The following is an 18901-nucleotide window of genomic DNA, read 5'->3' as shown; positions in this document are numbered from 1 at the left end:
GTACGCAAGACACAGTAGTCAATGACTATAGCAATCTACTACTTAACAAATCCAAAGACTCCAGCTTCTGGGATGAGAACTCACTCTTTGACAAAAACCTCTGGGAAAACTGGAAAATGGTATGGCAGAAACTAGGCATAGAACAACATCTTATATCCTATACCAAGATAAAATCACAATGAGTACATGATTTAGATATAAAGACTGATACTAGAAGCAAATTGGGAGAACAAGGAATAGTTTACCTCTCAGATCTATGGAGAAGTGAAGAATTTATGACCAAACAAGAGATAAGAGAACACTGTGAAATGCAAAATGGATGACTTTGATTACATTAAATTGAAAAGCTTATGCAGAAACAAAGCCAATGCAACCAGGATTAGATGGGAAGCAGAAAGTTGGTAAACAATTTTTACAGCAAGTGTCTCTGATAAAGGCCTCATTTCTAAAACATATAGAGAGAACTGAGTTTAATTTATGAGAATACAAGTCATTCCCCAATTGATAAATGGTCAAAAGATATGAACAGGTAGTTTTCAAAGGAAGAAATTAAAGCTATCTATAGTCATATGGAAAAATGCTCTAAATCACTATTGATTAGAGAAATGCAAATCAAAACAACTCTGAGGTACCACACCAGACTTTTCAGATTGGCTAACATGACAAAACAGGAAAATGATAAATGTTGGAGAAAACGTGGGAAAATTGGAACACTAATGTATTGTTGGTGGAGTTGTGAACTGATCCAACCATTAGGACCATAAAATTGTGCACACCCTTTGAGCCAGCAATACCATTTCTAGGTCTGTATCCCAAAGAGACCATAAATACAGGAAAAGGACACAAATGTCCAAAAATACTGATAGCAGCTCTTTTTGTGGTGGCAAAGAATTAGAAATTGAGGGGATACCCATCGATTGTGGAATGGCTGAACAAGTTGTGGTATATGAATGTAATGGAATATTATTGTGCTACGAGAAATGATGAGCAGGCTGACTTCAGAAAAACCTGGAAAGATTTATATGAACCAATGCTGAGTGAAGTGAGCAGAACCAGGAGAATATTGTACACAGTAACAGGCACACTGTGCGATGACTAACGTTGATAGACTTGGCTCTTCTCAGCAACGCACGGATCTAAGACAACTCCAAGACTCACAATGGAAAATGCTATCCACATCCAGAGAAAGAACCATGGAGTCTGAATGCAGATAGAAGCATGCGATTTGCTCTCCTTTTCTTTTGTTGTTTTGTTTCTTCTTTCTTGTGGTTCCTCCCATCAGTTCTAATTCTTCTTTACATCATGACTAATGGGAAACTACGCTTAATACGAATGCATAAGTAGAGCCTATATCAGATTTCACACCGTCTTGGGCGGGGAGAGGGAGAGAAAATTTAAAACTCAAAATCTTACGGAAGTGAATATTGAAAACTAAAAATAAATAAATAAATAAATAGTTAAAAAAAAAAAAAAAAGAACCCAAGGGACCCATGTAGGAGGTGACAGAGCTGGTTTGAAGTCCCAGTTGAGAGTTTTTTCCTCTACAACAAACTATATGGGATAATAAAGAAACATCAAGCTTGGAAGAAGAGATGAGAATAGAACTGGGGGGAAAATCAAAACTCATAGATCAATGCTGCCTATTAAAGGAAAACTGGGGAACCACCCACTAGGAGGTCTTGAAGACTCTTGGACACAAACTTCTGCATCCTTTGACCACAGCTGCTCCTGAGGATTCTTTCCACTACTGGGCAACACATTTCTGAGTTTCTGGTTAAGGTCCCAACTTCCCTCATCCTGATTGCTCCAGCTGATTGCTACAGCCCCTTTGACATTTCACTGCCTTGGTCCCCACTACTGACCAGTCCATAGAGTGAATACAGACTGGCGTACAAGTCTGACTTTAGAACATCAAGGTGGGAGAAGGTCTACAGAGAGCAAAGCCATTGTCACTTTTCCTTTGAAATGAAAAATAGCCAGTCTGCTTTAAGTGGGTTTCCTTTGTCTAACCCCTTTCTCACCCCATTTCCCCAAGCTATTTCTAAAAATAACTACTGTCTGCCACTAAATTAAGGCTGAAAACCAGAACAATGGTTTCTCTTCCTCCATGTTTCCTTGAATAATTTTTCTGGGTTCCTCCTTCACTACTATCATTCCCTATCTGTATATATGTGTGCATATATATATCTATGTACACACACATATGTATGATGCTGGCCTTTCTGGGCCTCAGACTGCTCATCTGTAAAGGGGGCTGGCTGACTTTAAATTTGACCTCATGATTCTATGAATATGATGTGTGGATGCATCTTAGGAAAAAAAATATGTGTATATATATGTACGTACGTATGTACGTATGTATGTATGTATGTATGTATATGGACTACACAACCAGTCTGTGTCTGAGCCAAACCTTGAACCAGGTCTCACTGACTCTGAGGCTGGCTCTTTATCCCCAAAACCATAGTTCCTTTCACATAGTAGGGGCCTTTATAAAGAACAAGATCCACCTATTAATAAGTATTTAGATTTCACGATTTAGTAATGATACAACAGAAAGAGCTATGGTTTTGGAGGCAGAGAACCAAGGTTCAAACCCCACCTCTCTTGCTGACCCCTGTGACCTTGGGAAAGGTCACTTAATCTTCCTGGACCCTAATTTTCTATAAAATTAAGGGATATGACTAGACCAAGTCAAGACAATAAACATTTATTAAGTGCCTACTATGTGCCAAGCACTGTGATAATAACTAGGGATTCAAGAAAGACAAAAATTCCTCATGTGTAAAGTCCAAGGACATCCCTTCCAGTCCGTGCTATCTAGCTTTTTTTTTTTCATTATTATCCAAGGAGGAAATCTAAGGCTAAAAAAATGCAAATAATTTGCTACAGGTCTCCGAGAGGACTCACCCAAAGCTTATCCCCACCCATGATCCTTGTATTATTCTTCAACTTTCCTCTTCCAAGTGAAGTTAAGACTTGTCCCTGAGAAATGGGTCAAAGAAAAATGAAATTTTCCAGTAACCTCTTTAATGGATGATAATTTTTCCAATTGCTTATTAAGAAAAAAAAAAAGATTGTAGAAACCATATATTGGCATGACATGGGAAATAGCAGTCCCTAACAATAATTAAAGAATATGGCAAATGATGGAGCCAACTTTGATCTGAGGTTTAAGAAGTGTCCATGCATCGTATTCAAAGAATCATGGAGTCAGCCTGAAAGCCAACCAGCCCACTTTACAGATGATGAATCTTGGGGTTCAGGGAGGTGAAGAAACTTGGCCAATGCTGTACAGGGAAGAAGAAACAGAGTTGAGATTCGAACCCAGGTCCTCGGGCTCCAAATCCATTGTGCCTTCCAGTGTCCATCATAGCGCCTAGGATAGAGTAGGCATTTAATATTGGTTGAATTCAACTGAAAATAAAGTGATGATTTTATGCCATAGTAAGCCCATTGAAAATGATGCTGACCGTCCTCCTTAAAACAAAGCATGATGGAAGGTAGACATTGATATCCCCATTTCACAGATAAGGCCACAGACCCAGCGAGATCACTGCCACACACCTAGCAAGTTTCCCAGTCCCCGTGTGAAGTCACGTCTTTTTGACTCCAAAACTTGGACTCTTGTCAACTAGATCCCAAGGAGTCAAATGCAGCTGAACCAGATTAAAATGTAATTGGGGAATGTTTAGCAAAATAAATAAAAATACAATAAAACAAAGAAAATACTAATTTGTGGTTTTCTAAGTCAACATGTGCCCCACAGGGATAGGGATCCCATTTCTATTTGAGTTTGACACAACACAAAACAACACAATACAATACAACACCATACAATAAACATGTATTAAGCCCTCACCAAGTATCAGGCTGTTAAGTGCTAGAGATACAAAAAGAGGCAAAAGACAGTCCCTGCCCTCAAGGAGCTTAGATTACATCATGATGCCTCTCAGAAGATAGCGGTAATCACTGAAGTCATTAACTTGAAGTCCCACATTAATGATTCAACCAAGCAGTGATAAATCACAGGATCACAGATTCAGAAGGGAAAGAGATTTTAAGAGGTCCTTGAGTTCAACCTTCTTGTTTTATAGATCAAGAAACTAAATTCAGCAAAGAGAAATTAAATTACTGGGTTGTTTCAATCGCATCTGACTCTCTGTGATCCCATTTGTTGTTTCCTTGGCAAAGATACTGGGAGTGGTTGGCCATTTCCTTCTCCAGTTCATTTGACAGATGAGGAAACTGAGGCCAACAAGGTTATGTGACTTGCCCAGAGTCACACACCTAGTAAGTGTCTGAGGCTGGATTTGAATTTAGTCCCTCTGACTCCAGGGTTAGTGCTCTATCCACTGCACCACCTAGCTGCCCAAATGACTTGCCCTAAACCACTTTCGAGTTGGCATTGAACCCAGGTTTCCCTGACTCTCAGTCCAAGGCTCTATTTATTATACCATACTGACTCTATTAACTCTTTCTGAAAGGTCCCTCAGTTTTCCCCCAGAGCTAAAAAGTGACTCCTTCAGAAAGGCAGTAGCGTGTCTTTTTTGAGTGGTTGAAACAGGACGTGTGGGAAAAGAAATCACATAACTCACAGGAAAGGGCGCTTCCAGGATTTTTTCCGTACTTGGAGGGGGAGAAAAGAACAGCAACAGTAGACCTGTATGACAGAGGGACCATCGCCAGATGATTCCCTGAAAATGTAATTCTAAATTCTATTGTACAAAAGCATAAAAACCACACTCGAGGATGACACGGCTGGCCTTGCTGCAGTTTTAACCGTTAAAAAAAATGAAAGCAAAAATGCAAGCTAAGGGAACGAATTCCTTTCTATCCTATGCAAAGGTGAAAACAAACCTTCCGAGCCCTTTCTCCCTACTAACTCCCAAGCTCCTTCTGAAAGAAAAAGATCAGGCACACATTTTTCAACATGGACAATGTGAAAATTTGCTCAGCTTGACTATGAATATGTGTTACAAGAGTTTTTTCTTCTCTTTTTTCAATGTGGGTGGAGAGGTGGGAGAAAAAAATAGATGCTTGTTAATTGATTTTTTACAAAAACCAAATCAATAAACAAGGGTTTAGGTAAAGGCTCTGGTTCCTTATGAATCCCTCCACATGAAGCTCTGACCCACTCATCTCAAGATCATACACGAAACCAACAGATGAATTTTAAGGAGACCCACAAAAAAGCCCCCCATTGTCTCAGATTTTAATCTCTGCCAAGCCATTTTAGTCAAGTTCAAATTCAGAGGGAGGGAAGAACTCTTTGACACAGCATTGTGGTCAACACCAGATTCAGGGAGGGAAGTGTGGTGTGATGAGCACATACGTGCTTTGTTACCAGCACTTGGTTCACAGCAAAGATTGTCATGGGTTTGACGGTTAGAACAGTACTCCCAATTAAACCATCATTTCAATGAAGGTCAGCTTTTTCCTCAACTTAAATTATCTTTTTTTTCCCCCTTGATGCAAAAGTCTGGCTTTGTACTCTATTTTCAACATGACCATGTGGAAAGAAGGATGCTTTCGAAAGTGCCCATTCACTTTCTTGGCAGAGAGGTAAATATTTCCAGAAGCTCCAGAAGAAACCAGGTTTTAGTCCCCACCGCCCATCCTTTGAGTGGCCCATGGCAGCACCCTTTGGGGGCTCAGCAGACCACCCTTTCCCAGCCCCAGCCCAGTCCTACACATACCTGGCGATGAACAAAGAGGCAACACCACACCATGGGGCACTCCAGAACGGGGAGTCCACTCAGATTTCACAGTCCAAGGCTCTCCCCCCTTGAATTGGAGCCAAGCACTCCAAGCCAGCTTCCCCGAGCAGGGCTGCTCTGGTTTCCCTGAAGGAACTCCTCCCTAACCACTTACAATGTATGACAGGAAGTGACAAAGGAACTAGTTATCTGTTAAAAGGGAGAGAAGCGAAGGCCCTTCGTCCCCCCGCCCCAATCAGGCTCTCCACTTTCTGTGGTTTCCTAGTGGGCCTCAGGACTCTCAAGTAAAGCTTTACGCTAGTTACATCGAAAGGCACACAGGAAGTCTATTAGGGGAGAACCCCAGCCCCTGTGCAAGAAAACGTTGTTTGTCTGCAACTCAAAATGATCAACTCTTTGTGGGGGATGGGTCTGAGGCATCCAAAGCTTTATACCGAGAGGGGACCATTGAATGATATAGTAACCATATGGACAGGCTCACTCGTACAGGAAGGACCCAGGAAGACATGCAGGTCTTTAGTTAGGTCCCCTCAATGACAACCACAATATCCTTGTTTTCATTTGGGGGAAATGAGGCTGACTGAGTAACCGCTCCCAGATGGCTGGTTTTATCCAGACAATGAAGTCTGACCACAGGATGGCCCCAAGAACTTAGAGGTTGTCAAGTTCTCTGTTTAGCTAGCTAAAGGGAGGGGCATCCCTTTTATGGAAGCCCGTCCAATAATGATTGCTTTCCTTTTTTTTGGTTATCCTCACCCATACAGTATGAGGCAGAATCCCCAAGTTACTATAAACTTGTATTTCACTTGCTATTAGTAATTTGGAAGTATTTTTCATTTGGTTGTTGATAGTTTGGGTTTCTTCTATTGAGAAGTGCCTGTTCATATCTTTTAGTCATTTATCTACTGGGGAAGGGCTCCTTTTCTTATATGTTCTTGGGCATTTTCTCCGGCTGTCCTCTATGCCTGGAACTCTCTCCTTCCTCATCTGGGCCTCCTGGCTTCCTTCAAGTCCCAGCTAAAACCCCACCTTCTGGGAGAAGCGTTTTTTGATACCCCATGATGCTACTGCCTTTCTCCTACAGTTTATCTCCAAGTGATTCTGTATGTGTCTTTTTTTTTTCAATTGAAAAATATTTTTTACTTTTATTTTTAGCTCTAAATTCTCTTCCTCCCCTGCCCTCTTCCCCCATCCACTGAGAAGGAAAGAAATACGATATCAATTACTCATAACAAATTCTCATGGTCAGGCAAAACAAATACCTATTATATATTTTGTCTGAATATGGTTGTCTTCATGTCCTCCCCTACTACACTGTAAGCTCCCTTTGGCTTTCCTTTGCATTCTACCAAGCCCTACCACTTCCAATAGGAAGGGGTCAAGATTCTCCCACTGGGAGATCTCTGAAAAGGGTTCAGAAGAAATCAGAGCCAGTAGAGATTCTGCTGAAGGAAGTAATGCAGAAAATCCTTCATATGGAATTCCCAGAATGTCAGCAATGGAAGGGACTTCTCAGTTAAAGTATGAAGTTCCTGGGGACAGACATTTACTTTCAGTGTATTTGCATCTCCAGCACCTTTTAATTCAATTCAATAAATATTTATTAAGTGCCTACTTCATATCAGGCACTACGCAAAGTGCTGGGGATACAAGAAAAGGCAAAAGACAGTCTCTGCCCTCCATTTCCTGCTTCAATTAACTAGGCGCGTTAAGTCATTTTGTACTGAGAAATTCCAAGTTCACTCACCAAAGAACATCACAGGAAGGTTGAGTTTTTCTGGTACCTGCAAAAGTGACAAGTACTGAGGCCTTTGTCATCATAGCACCTCTGCCCAATGTGGTGAGCACCCCAAAACACCAATAATAGCACAGGCTTCCTGACACTAGAATCCTACTTAGAACCTTGAGACGAAAATAATCTAGCCGCTTCTCCACCCTTGGTAATTCTCCTGCCCCAAGGCTAGCAAATTCCTATCTCCTGATTCCTTAAGCCCTGCAATTCAGTCCCTGTCTGCTGATGGGGGAACCCCTTCCCCTGCTACCTCTCCCTCTGCTGTTATTCAGCCTGTGCTGCTCATCCCTGCCCCTCCCCAGCCCCATATCCTCCCCTGCCTTCCCCTTCCCCTGCTCTTATCATCAACAAACCCTCCTCTATCCTAGATCTCTCCTTCTCACACTCAGCAGGCCTGGTAAAGAGCAACCAGTTTCCCCAGTTTCAAAACAAGGAAGAGAATGGCATCTGAAAACTAAAAGTTGATGAGAGTGATTTCAATTGGGGGGTCTGAGCTAGGCTGGGCTGGGGGTGGTGGAGATTCTAGGTCATCTCGTTCAAGAGATGCTTAGCAAACATCTGGAAAAGGAGCTGCTGGTCACCAAGAGCCTGCATGGCTTGGTAAAGAATTAGGCATGCCAAGTGAGGCCTTTTTCTGACCCAGGGACCAAAAATGGAAAATGAGGAGCATTAGGATTGGAAAGGATGAGGAAAGACATTGCTTACCTCATTTTTAGCCAAGCATGCCTTTTTTGTTTAAATCAATGAAAACCTTTATCCTCTGTCCAACCCAAATCAAAATGAGAAAGAAAAATAAAACCTTTGTTACAAACATGTATAGTCATACAAAACAATTTCCCCTCATTGGCCACGTCCAAAAAAAATCATACATACATATACATATATATACACTCAGAATACAGATAGAGTCATATATGTTCCAATATATATTACATATATGGACTCAGAGTGCAGATTGAGACAAAGGAAGACAAGTGTTTTGTGGGTGATCCTTGGCAAGTCACTTACCCTCTCTCAACCTCAATTTCCTCATCTGTAAAATGGAGGTGGCAACGGCATCAACCTCACAGGTTTATTGTGAGGATCAAATGCGATAATATACATTTAAGTATCTTGCACACCTTAAAGTACTATAAAAATGCTCGTTCTTCTTATTACTAACACACTAAATGACAGGATACAAACCTGACAAGCTAGAACATTAGGCTGACTTGGGGATGTCCTGGAGACGCCCAGCTTGACATGTCCAATAGGCTTCCCCTGTCAGTCATTCCACCCTCCCCTTTTGCACAACCTAGCCACATTTCACTTCAGCACCATGGACACCCACTCTTCCATCCCATCAAGCTTCTAATCCCATGGCTCTATTGAAATCCTCTCTCCAAGGTAGCCAATGACTTCTCACTTGTTACATCAGATGACCTTCATCTGTCCTCACTGCTCTGGACCACACTTTCTCCTCTCAGAATGACACCACTCTCCTGCTTTTAAAATTTTTTTATTAATTTATTTTGATTTATCAACAATCACTTCCACAAGCTTTTGAGTTTAAAATTTTTCCCCTCATTAATTACATTCAGTTTTGCCAGGTAGGTGATTCTTGGTTTTAATCCTAGTTCCTTTGACCTCCAGAGAAGTGGGATGAGAAGCAGGAGAGTGTCCAGAATATTATATTCCAAGTCCTCCGGTCCCTTAATGTAGAAGTTGCTAAATCTTGTGATATCCTGATTGTGTTTCCATAATACTTGAATTGTTTCTTTCTGGCTGCTTGTAATATTTTCTCCTTGACCTATAGTCTGAGGTTTTTTTTAATGCTGTTTGCTCATGTTCCCAGTCAATTACTCGACTTGTTAACTCTTTGTTAAGGTAGGTCTCTGCTTCCAATGTGGAAGGTGTACTGTCCCAAGCTTCAGGGGTTTTGTGAAGCCGTTTTCTGAGAAACTTCTAGGGACCTGTAAATTTTCAGTTCTTCCAAGGTGGTATGATCAAAGGAGAGGTGTTTACTCCTTTCCTGGACTGTGCTCTGGTCTATGAGTGACCACAAGCACTCTTTTCTGCCTTGGAACCGTGAGGAGGATTCCCTCTCCACGGCCACCACAAGCTCTACCACGCCACGGCTCCTCCTCACCCCAGGACTGCCACTCAGGACTGTGACCCAGATCCAAGCACAGGCAAAGCAAGAGAATCCTCCCTCAGCACCAGCAAAGAGATCCCTACAATCCCTCTCTGATCAGATGCTCAATCCCCCCACCGTCTGTGGGCCAAGAGCTCCAGAAGCAGCTACCACCCCAGGGCTGTGCCAGGACTGGGGCCAGGGCAGGGGCCAGACCACGCTCCTCTCTCACCAAGGTCCAACAGACTTTTCCTACTGACCTTCTAAGTTGCCTTTGGCATTTGTGGGTTAAGGAGTCTGGAAACCGCTACAGCTGCTAGTGATTCAGTCCCCTGAGGCCTGCTCCAAATTCGCTGAGGCCCGATCTTTGCCTGTGTGGCCCATGCTGAACTGCACTCCTTTCCCAGCCCAGCACAACAGATCTTTCCCATCAATCATCCAGGTTGTCTTGGGCTGGAAATTTGTTTCATTCTGTCTTTTTGTGGGTTCTGCTGCTCTAGAATTTGTTTAGAGCCATTTTTTACAGGTATTTGGAGAGGTTTGGGGGAGAGCTCAAACAAGTCATTGCTTTTACTCCACCATCTTGGCTCCGCCCCCTCTAGTGTTTTTAATAGGAATGGGTGTTGTATTTTGTCAAAAGCTTTTTCTGCATCTATTGAGATGATTGTGTGGTTTCTGTTAGTCTTGTTGTTAATATGATCAATTATGCTGATAGTTTTCCCAATACTGAACCAGTCCTGCATTCCTGGTATAAATCCTACCTGGTCATAATGTATTATTCTTGTGATAAGTTGCTGTAGTCTATTTGCTAATATTTTATTTAAAATTTTTGCATCTATATTCATTAGGGAAATTGGCCTATACTTTTCTTTCTCTGTTTTGCATGTCTAGTTTCTTAAGCATGGGTATCACTCAAGGCTCTGCCCCTGGGTCCCTCCCCTCAATTTCTCTTTACTATCTCCCTTAGGAATCTTATTATCTCCACTGATCACCTCCAGTAGATAAAATACAAATGTATGTCTATCTCCAGCCCTGATCTTTCTCCTGATCTCCCTTCTCTCACTATCAAAAGTCTGCCAAGTATTTCCACCAAGATGTTCTGCTACTATCCCATCTTTCCCCCTAAAATCTTGCCCATCCACTAATTTGCCTGTTTCTTTCAAGTCAAAACCATCTTCTCAGTCACAAAGATTTGGAGCCTCTTTGTCATTTGATTCTTAGATTTTCTTTTTTTTACTATTATGAACTTAACACCTATCGACAAAGTTGTACATTTCCCAATTCAGAGACCAGAAAAGGAAGATTGTATATGAAATCACTAATCTCTTATGTACAGCTTATTTTAATTAAATTCATCATTTACCTGATTACATTTGCTTATTACTTTCTTCTTGCTCTCTTCTGTGTATTTTAAAAATACTTCCTTGATACTTGGAGCCATTTTTGACTCTACCCTCTATACCATTCCTGGTCAATTGCCAAATCCTTTCGATTTCCACCTTTGCAACAATCCTTGTAGCTATTCCGGCCGTTATCCCCTCTTACCTGGACTGTCCTCTATGGTCTCCTTCCTCCAAGGTGTCCTTGCCTAAAAATCTTCCCTCTCTAATCCATCCTTCACACATCTGCCAAAATCATCTTCCAAGGCAGAGGTGTGACTGACGCCCCTGGGATGAGAAACCTTCAGTGGCTCCCCATTCCCTCAATGTTAAAACACAAGCTCCCCAGGCTTGGTACTGAAGGTCCAAGGTCCAGCCCTCATTATATTTCATCTGGCTCTTCTTTACACACTGTACATTCCAACCAAGCTGGACTCATAACAGTTCTAGAAACAAAGCTTTCCATTTCCTGTCCTGATGCCTTCATATATGCCAAGCGCTTACCCTCAACCTCTTCATGTACCTTTCTGAATCTCCAGCTTCCTTCATAGCCAGCTCAGAGGCCATTTCTTAGGAAAGCTTTCTTTGATGCCCACACACCCCATCCCCAGTTCAAAATCTTTCTCTCTCTCTCTCTCTCTCTCTCTGTCTCTCTCTGTCTCTCTCCCCTCCCCTCCCTCTCTCCATCCAAATATCCAGATTTCCTAGGATGATAGGAATTAGGGCTGGGAGGAACCTTAGAGGCCATAGAATCTAACCCCCTCATTTTACAAGTGAGGAAACTGAGGGCCCAGGAAGTGTCTGAGGCAAGATTTGAACATTTTTCTGCTTCTCAAACATCTTTGATAGTGAAGTGATAAAAAAACCAAACAAACTGAAAATACATCATGCAGTTGAGAGGCACTTGGTCTAGTGGGTTCTCAGTATGGAAGACCTCAAGTCCCAACTCTGATACATTCCTATTGAGTGACCCACAGCAAACTTCTCAATGAACCAGGAAACTAAAATTTAAGTTACAGAGAAGCTATAGATTTGTATCACAGAAAGATTACTCATTGGGACTTCCCAGATTCAGAAATCTAGTAAGAATCTAAAAAAAAAAAAAATCCAGCGAGATCAGAAATCTAGTAAAACCAACAAACATGGTTGAGAGGAGGGGGTTGCTTATGCCCTTTTTGGTATAATTAAGCTAATGAGAAGGAACAAAATCTGCCAAACCTACCGGAAACAAGAGGACTGGGAATGAATTCTCTATCTATTGAGAGACTAAATGATCAAATTAAAACAACTTCGAGATACCATTTGACACCTACCAGATTGGCTAAAATGATAGAAGGGGAAAGTGACAAATGTTGGAGGGGATGTGGAAAAATTGGGACACTAATTCACTGTTGGTGGAATTGTGAACTGATACAACCACTTTGGAGTGCAATCTGGAATTATGCTCAAAGAATTACTAAACTAAACTGAACTTGTTACTAAACTGAACCTTTTGATCCAGCAATACCACTACTTGATCTATTTCCAAAGATAATCAGGGAAAAAGGAAAAGAACCTACATGTTCTAAAATGTTTATAGCAGCTCTTTGTGGTGGCAAAGAACCAGAACTTGCAGGGATGCTCATCAAATGAGGAATGGCTAAACAAGTTGTGGTAGATGATTGTGATGGAATACTACTATGCTATAAGAAATGATGAGCTCAATGATTTTAGAAAAACATGGAAAGACTTGAATGAAGTAATGAAAAGCGAAATGAGAAGAACCAAGAGAACATGGTATACAGTAACAGTAATATTGTTTTAAGAACAACTTTGAGCAGGGCAGCTGGGGGCACAGTGGATAGAGCACCAGCCCTGAAGTCAGAAGGACCTGAGTTCAAACCCGACCTCAGACCAATCACTTGACACTTACTAGCTGTGTGACCCTGTCACTTAACCCCAATTGCCAAAAAAAACCCCAAAAAACAAAAAACCAACAACAACTTTGAGTGAATAAGTTATTTTGACTATTATAAATACACAAATTAACTATAAAGGACATATGAAGAAAGACGCTATCTGCATCCAGAGAAAGAACTGATAAATGGCAGCCTTCTCTAGGATGGAGGTAAGGGGAAGGAAAGAAGAAAAAGAAATTTACATGATAATTTTGTTGTATATATTTGAAAGGAATAGCAAGTTGTGCACAGTAGATTTGCAGTTTCATATGCAATCATCTTTTTATTGTACTATGTTATGGAAATGCTTGTTTCCATAAATTAAAAATAAATTTTAATAAAAAGGGACCAAAGAGTGGTATAAAATTTTAGTAAAAATCACCAGCACCATATCTTTGGAATGAGGCTTTGTAACGACTTTTGAGCATACACTCTAAACCACAGACCAGAGCCCAGGGCAAAGAGAAGGGAACATTTTACAGACAGCCCAAGATGGGGGTTCAAGCACCTTCCTCAAACACCCATGTTCTCTCTTCCAAACAATCAAAGCTATCCTAAAGGGTCTCAGAATGGTGGGCCCTCCCTTACTGCAGAACTTCACGCAGGGTCTGGATGACCATTGGTAAGCAATGTTATGGACTGGAAGGGGATTTCTTGCTCAGGAACAGGTCGGACAAGATGGTTCCAGGTAGGAAATTCTGCAACAAACAGGGGATATATGGCACCATTTCAGCACAGATTTATTTGGATATGACATGAACTGGCTCCAATGACATCTGCTATTTAGAAATACTGACCCTGCTCCAAAACACTGGCTATTATCTCAGCTCAAAAGGCATCTGAAGGGATGAAAAGAATGTGGGACTTGACCTGAGGTCACTGGAGGTTCCACAATGAATAAATATGAAAACATCTATTTGTGGATTTTGCATTGGAACTAAAAATACACACTGCTCATAGACGTGTTTCTCAATACCAGACTACTCGTCACTGTACAATTCTTCCTGGTTTTGTTCAGCAGAATTACTCCCAGTTGAGCTGGGTACAAAAATAATAATAGTAACAATCCTAATGGCTCATATTTATATGCTGCCTTAAGGCTTCCAAAGCGCTTTGCAAATATTATCTAATTTTATCATCACAACTCTAGGAAGTGAGTGCCATTATTATCTCCATTTTACTGATGAGGAAACTGAGGAGGACAGAGGTTAAGTGATTTTTTTTTTTTTAGTAAGTGTCTGTGGTCAGACTTGGACTCCGGTTGGCCTCCTAAGCAAACATTTATAACCAAAAATGCTTCACATAATTTTTAGCAGCCAATACACTGAGGTGTTTTGTTTTTTAATCCTACCATTTGAATTTCATTGGAAAAGAGTAAAAGCCTTATCCTGCAGGGCTCTGTATTCTTTTTTTTTTAATGAATTTATTTTGATTTATCAACAATCACTTCCATAAGCTTTTGAGTTTTCAATTTTTCTCCCCCTCCCTCTCCACCTCTTCCCAAGACGGCGTGCAGTCTAATATAGACTGTACATATACATTCTTATTAAACATATTTTCACATTAGTGATGTTGTAAGTAAGAATTAGAATTAATAGGAGGAACCACCAGAAAGAGTAAACAAAATTCAATGGAACAAAAAAAATTGCAAATAGTATGCTTTGATCTTCATTCAATTCCATAGTTCTTTCTTTGGATGTGGATAGCATTTTCCATCATGAGGCTTTTAGAGATGTCTTAGATACTTGTATTGCTGAGAGGCGTTAAGTCTATCAAAGTCAGTCCTCACTTAATGTGGCTGCTACCGTGTACAACATTCTCCTGGTTCTGCTCACTTCACTTGGCATCAAACCATACAAGTCTTTCCAGGTTTATCTGAAGTCAGCCTGTTCATCATTTCTTATAGCACAATAGTATTCCATTACTTTCATATATCGCATTCACAATTATGATAACTATCTGTGTCTTTCTCTTCATCCTTTCCCCACCCTGTTTATGCTTTTCTTTCTCCTTTCTCCTTTTCCCTCCTCACTAATGTTTGCTTTTGACCACCGCCTCCCTCAGTCCCACTTCCCTTCTATTAGCCCCCTCCCTTTTCTTTCCCCTTTTTCCTCCTCCTACCTATAGGGCATGTTAGATTTCTGTACCTAACTGATTGTTATTCCCTTCTTAAGCCAACAGGGCTCTGTATTCTTTAAAGAAGCAATAACAACTACAAGAAATGCAATTAGGAATCAATTCCTACGGACTGTCTTGTGTTGGAAACGGGGGCTACAAGTCCACTCCAGTGACTGCCCTCAGCTTCCTTCTTGGGAGATAGATGGCTTTAACTCCAGTCGATAGATGCCAAGGAGCAAGACAGAGCATCCTTTGGAGACGAGACCTATTGCTTTGCCTTCTACTGACTGAGTTGGTAGAGAATGGAAAATATGAATACCGGGTTTTTTTTTTATATTTAAATAACCACCTAGGTTGGACTTTTTTTTCTTTGAATAAGCTAACATGAAAAGCTAGACATTCTAGGTGAGCCCTACTCAACTGTTTGTCCTCAGGACCCCTTTACACTCTCAAAAGTTATTGTTAGCTAATATTATTATCATTAAGCACCTCTACCAAAAGATCTTTTGTTTGTATTGGTTATTTCTACTAATATTTACTGGAATAGAAATTAAAACATCTTAGTATTATTATGAAAATATGTCTCAGGGATCCCTAGAGGTCCCCAAACCACACTTTAAGGACCCCTATTTTAAGTTGAAACCCACTAAACACACACACACACACACACACACACACACGCACACTTTTGCATTTAACTGAACACAGCGAGAGCCAAAGCTTTTATTGTGGTTTCCTGCTCTTCCAATAATATTCAATGTCCTCTTAGGAATAATTTATGGGAACAAAGGGTCAAATGTACATAATTTTAAAAAAATTCTTTGTTCTAAAGAATGGGGGGCCATACAGAGGAAAATTCAGGTAATGGAAGAAACAGAAGATTCCAATAAAAATCTATTAAAAAAAAAAAGATTTACCTGACTGATGACTGTATACATGTGGATTGTGAAGGGGGAGAGATGGGGAGAGCACAATGATATTCCAGCTCAGTCCACCCCTCTGCTAGTACCTGGGCCCCTGGAAGCACCATGTTAGCCAAGGAACAGGATGGGGACAACAGGTACTTCTATTGAGAAAATCCAACATTTCGATGTGCTGAGTAATTTTGTTAAACTGGGTCCCCCTCCCCCATTTTGTCTTTTCTTTGTTTATAAAGCCTAACTTTCTGTAAGGGAGGTACAAATGTTGGTGACGTAAAAATAAAATACCTCAATAATATAATATCAATATCTAAATATATCAATTAATATGTAAAATTAAAACATTCAACAAGGACACACTCTAATTACAACGGTAAAATGAGGAAACTGAGGCTCAGGCTGGTCACGAAGATAAACATCCTGGGTGGAATGTGAATCCAGGTCCTCTGATCCCAGGACTCTTTCCTCTATGGCAGCTGGGTGACCCAGCAGATGGAGCAACTGGCCCGGAGTCAGGAAGAGCTGAGTCCAAATCCGACCTCAGAAATTTACTAGCTGAGCAAGTCACTTACCTTGTTTGCCTCAGTCTTCTCATCTGTAAAATTGGGATAATGATGGCACCTACCTTCCAGGTTTGTTGTAAGGATCAAACAAGGTAATAATCGTAAAGCACTTGGACAGTGCCTGGCACACACTAAGTGCTACATAAATGTTAGTTGTTGTTATTAGGTCACTTAACCTCTGTTTGCCTCAGTTCCCTCAACTATAAAATGGGGATAATATAGCACTGACCTCCTGGGTTCTTGTGAAGAACATATGAGGTATTTGTAAAAACCATTTAGCACAATGACTCCTTGGCACCTCACGCTTCCTCACCTAAATTTCTGTTTTCTGAATCCAGTAAGAAAAAGATGTTAATCTCAAATGCTGCAGTATCATACAGAGATGGGCTGGGTGCACACAGGTTCTAGATCACCCCCCTTTGGACCACCGGAGGCTGGACGGCCTTTCCCCTGAGTACCCCAAATTAGCCAAACCCCTTTTTTTCCTTCAAGCAGAATTGGAAGGGACCATTGCTAATTTATTCGCTACCTGATCTAGAGGGCTGGTAGGACACACAGCTCCCGTTTCCAGGAACTACCAAGCGATTGCAAAGTAAGCAGTTGCTGGAAGCTGTCATCTGCCCCCCCCCGCCCCCCCATCAGGCCCCCGATCCTTGAAATCGGATTTCCTGGTAACGCTCAGAGATTTCCGCAAGCCCCTTCCTGGAGACGGGCGCCTGCAAATCCTGAGCGTTCTGCGGGGCTCCTTCGGGGAGTCACGTCCTGCAGAGGGACGCAGGCTGGGCCGGGAGGGGCGCAGCAGCCGCCCTCAGACACCCCTCGAGGAGCACGATTCTGGGGTAAACGTGGAAAGGACAATCAAGAGCTCACGTCTGCATCACGTCCAGGGAGCAAAAGAACACGCCCTGGCAGCCCCAGAATCCCCGAGGGTCCTTGGGGTTCAAGAAGTATTTGTTAGCCAAAGTCCTCCATTTCATTTAAAAAAAAATGCAGCCTCCAGAAAGAAGCTAACCCAATTATCTGCTCTATTAGTCATGGACAGAGAGCTGGGTTCAAGCCCTGCCTCTGACCCCTATAGACTGGGGAACCCTAGGCAGGTTCTCAGCCTCTTCAGCTCCTTGCTTTAAATCTACGGTCCCGTGAACCATTCAGGGATCCAGGGGGCTCCAGACCTGCATTAGTGGACAGACTTTCCTCCTCTGGGAGTTCCCTGCACAGATGAAGGCCCGAGGTTGGATTGAATAAACAGCAAGCAAAGCCAAGCTGGGTCAACCCAGCCAATGAATGGTGGAAGCTGCCTAGCCTTCTCCCAAAGGGCTTTTCACTAACCCTTCCCCAGGTGAGTCAGACCAGGCCCCTGGAGGCAAGGTCTGCCTGCCTGGTGGGAGCCTCAGCTCCTCAAGCCATGCATTCCATCACGTCTGCCATCCCCACTCTCCCTACCAGTCCAACCCCGCCAGCGTTTGATAACTACCTACTATGGGTAGTTTCATAACCACCTACTGTGTGGGAGGCCCAGGTAAAGGAAAAGCAGCCCCAGTATGGTGGAAATCCCCGTCACCCACGGGTGCTGATCGACTGCTCTCTGCTAGGTACGGCCTTCGGGAGAAGAGGTGACTTGCCCAGAGTGGGGTCAGAGGAGGGTCAGAGTGGCCGGGCCCAGGCCTTCTAGGCTCCAAGGCTGGCTGGCCCTCTACCCACTGCAGGAAGTGTCTCTCAGACAGATAATCCTACACATGACAACAGCTGACATTTAAATGAGGGTTTAAGGTTCCCAGAGCTCTTTAGGAATGAATAATAATCTTACTGATCTCGTTAAATCATGATTTACCGTTTGAAGAGGAAGGGAAGGTGGCCAGGAGGAGACTGAGTCGGACTGAAAGGCAGGAAGATCTGAGCTCATTCTCAGAAACTGGGCAGCTGTGTGATGGAGCTAGTCATGTGACCTCTCTGGGCCTCAGTTTCCTCAACTGTAAAAAGAAGTTGGACTCGATGTGGTCCTGTCCTAAGCTCTACATCGACAATGCCTTGATCCCATAAGAACGTTAACAAAGAGGCAGATCAAAAAACAAATAAAAATTAAAAAAACAAACAAACAAAAAGCAAAGAGGCAGATCAGGAGAGGTTTCATGGAAGGAGCACCCAAGTGAAGCCTTTGAGGAAAATAATGATTCTAAGGAGAAGGGAAGACGAGAGTATTCCGGCACAGGGAACAGCTGATGCAAAGGCCCAGAGAGGGGAAATTTAACCCTAAATATAGGGAATGGCAAGTAGGACAGCTGGGATGCAATGAAGAGTGAGTGAAAAAGAAATAAATGTTCAATCAGGGTGTAAAGGTGAGCGAGCTGCAGTCAGGGTG

General features: G+C 42.1%; 1 protein-coding gene across 3 annotated transcripts in view; it reads right to left on the bottom strand.

Annotated features, from left to right (window-relative positions):
* ARHGEF3 (Rho guanine nucleotide exchange factor 3) overlaps positions 1–18901 on the bottom strand; it is a 301199-nt gene that overhangs the window by 181419 nt on the left and 100879 nt on the right. The window contains exon 1 of one of the 3 annotated variants that reach the window (XM_027835849.1): positions 5700–5884. The exons of the other annotated variants lie outside the window; for them this stretch is intronic. Coding sequence (XP_027691650.1) covers positions 5700–5732 — 33 coding nt within the window. The 5' untranslated portion in view covers positions 5733–5884. Of the gene's footprint in view, positions 1–5699; positions 5885–18901 lie in introns of those variants that run through there. 3 annotated transcript variants of the gene reach the window in all.

This window comes from Vombatus ursinus, unplaced genomic scaffold, assembly GCF_900497805.2.
Source record: "Vombatus ursinus unplaced genomic scaffold, bare-nosed wombat genome assembly UNPS02014817.1, whole genome shotgun sequence".
NCBI lineage: Eukaryota > Metazoa > Chordata > Mammalia > Diprotodontia > Vombatidae > Vombatus > Vombatus ursinus.
Note: the sequence above shows the minus strand (reverse complement) of the source record. Positions and strands in the feature narration are given on the sequence as shown.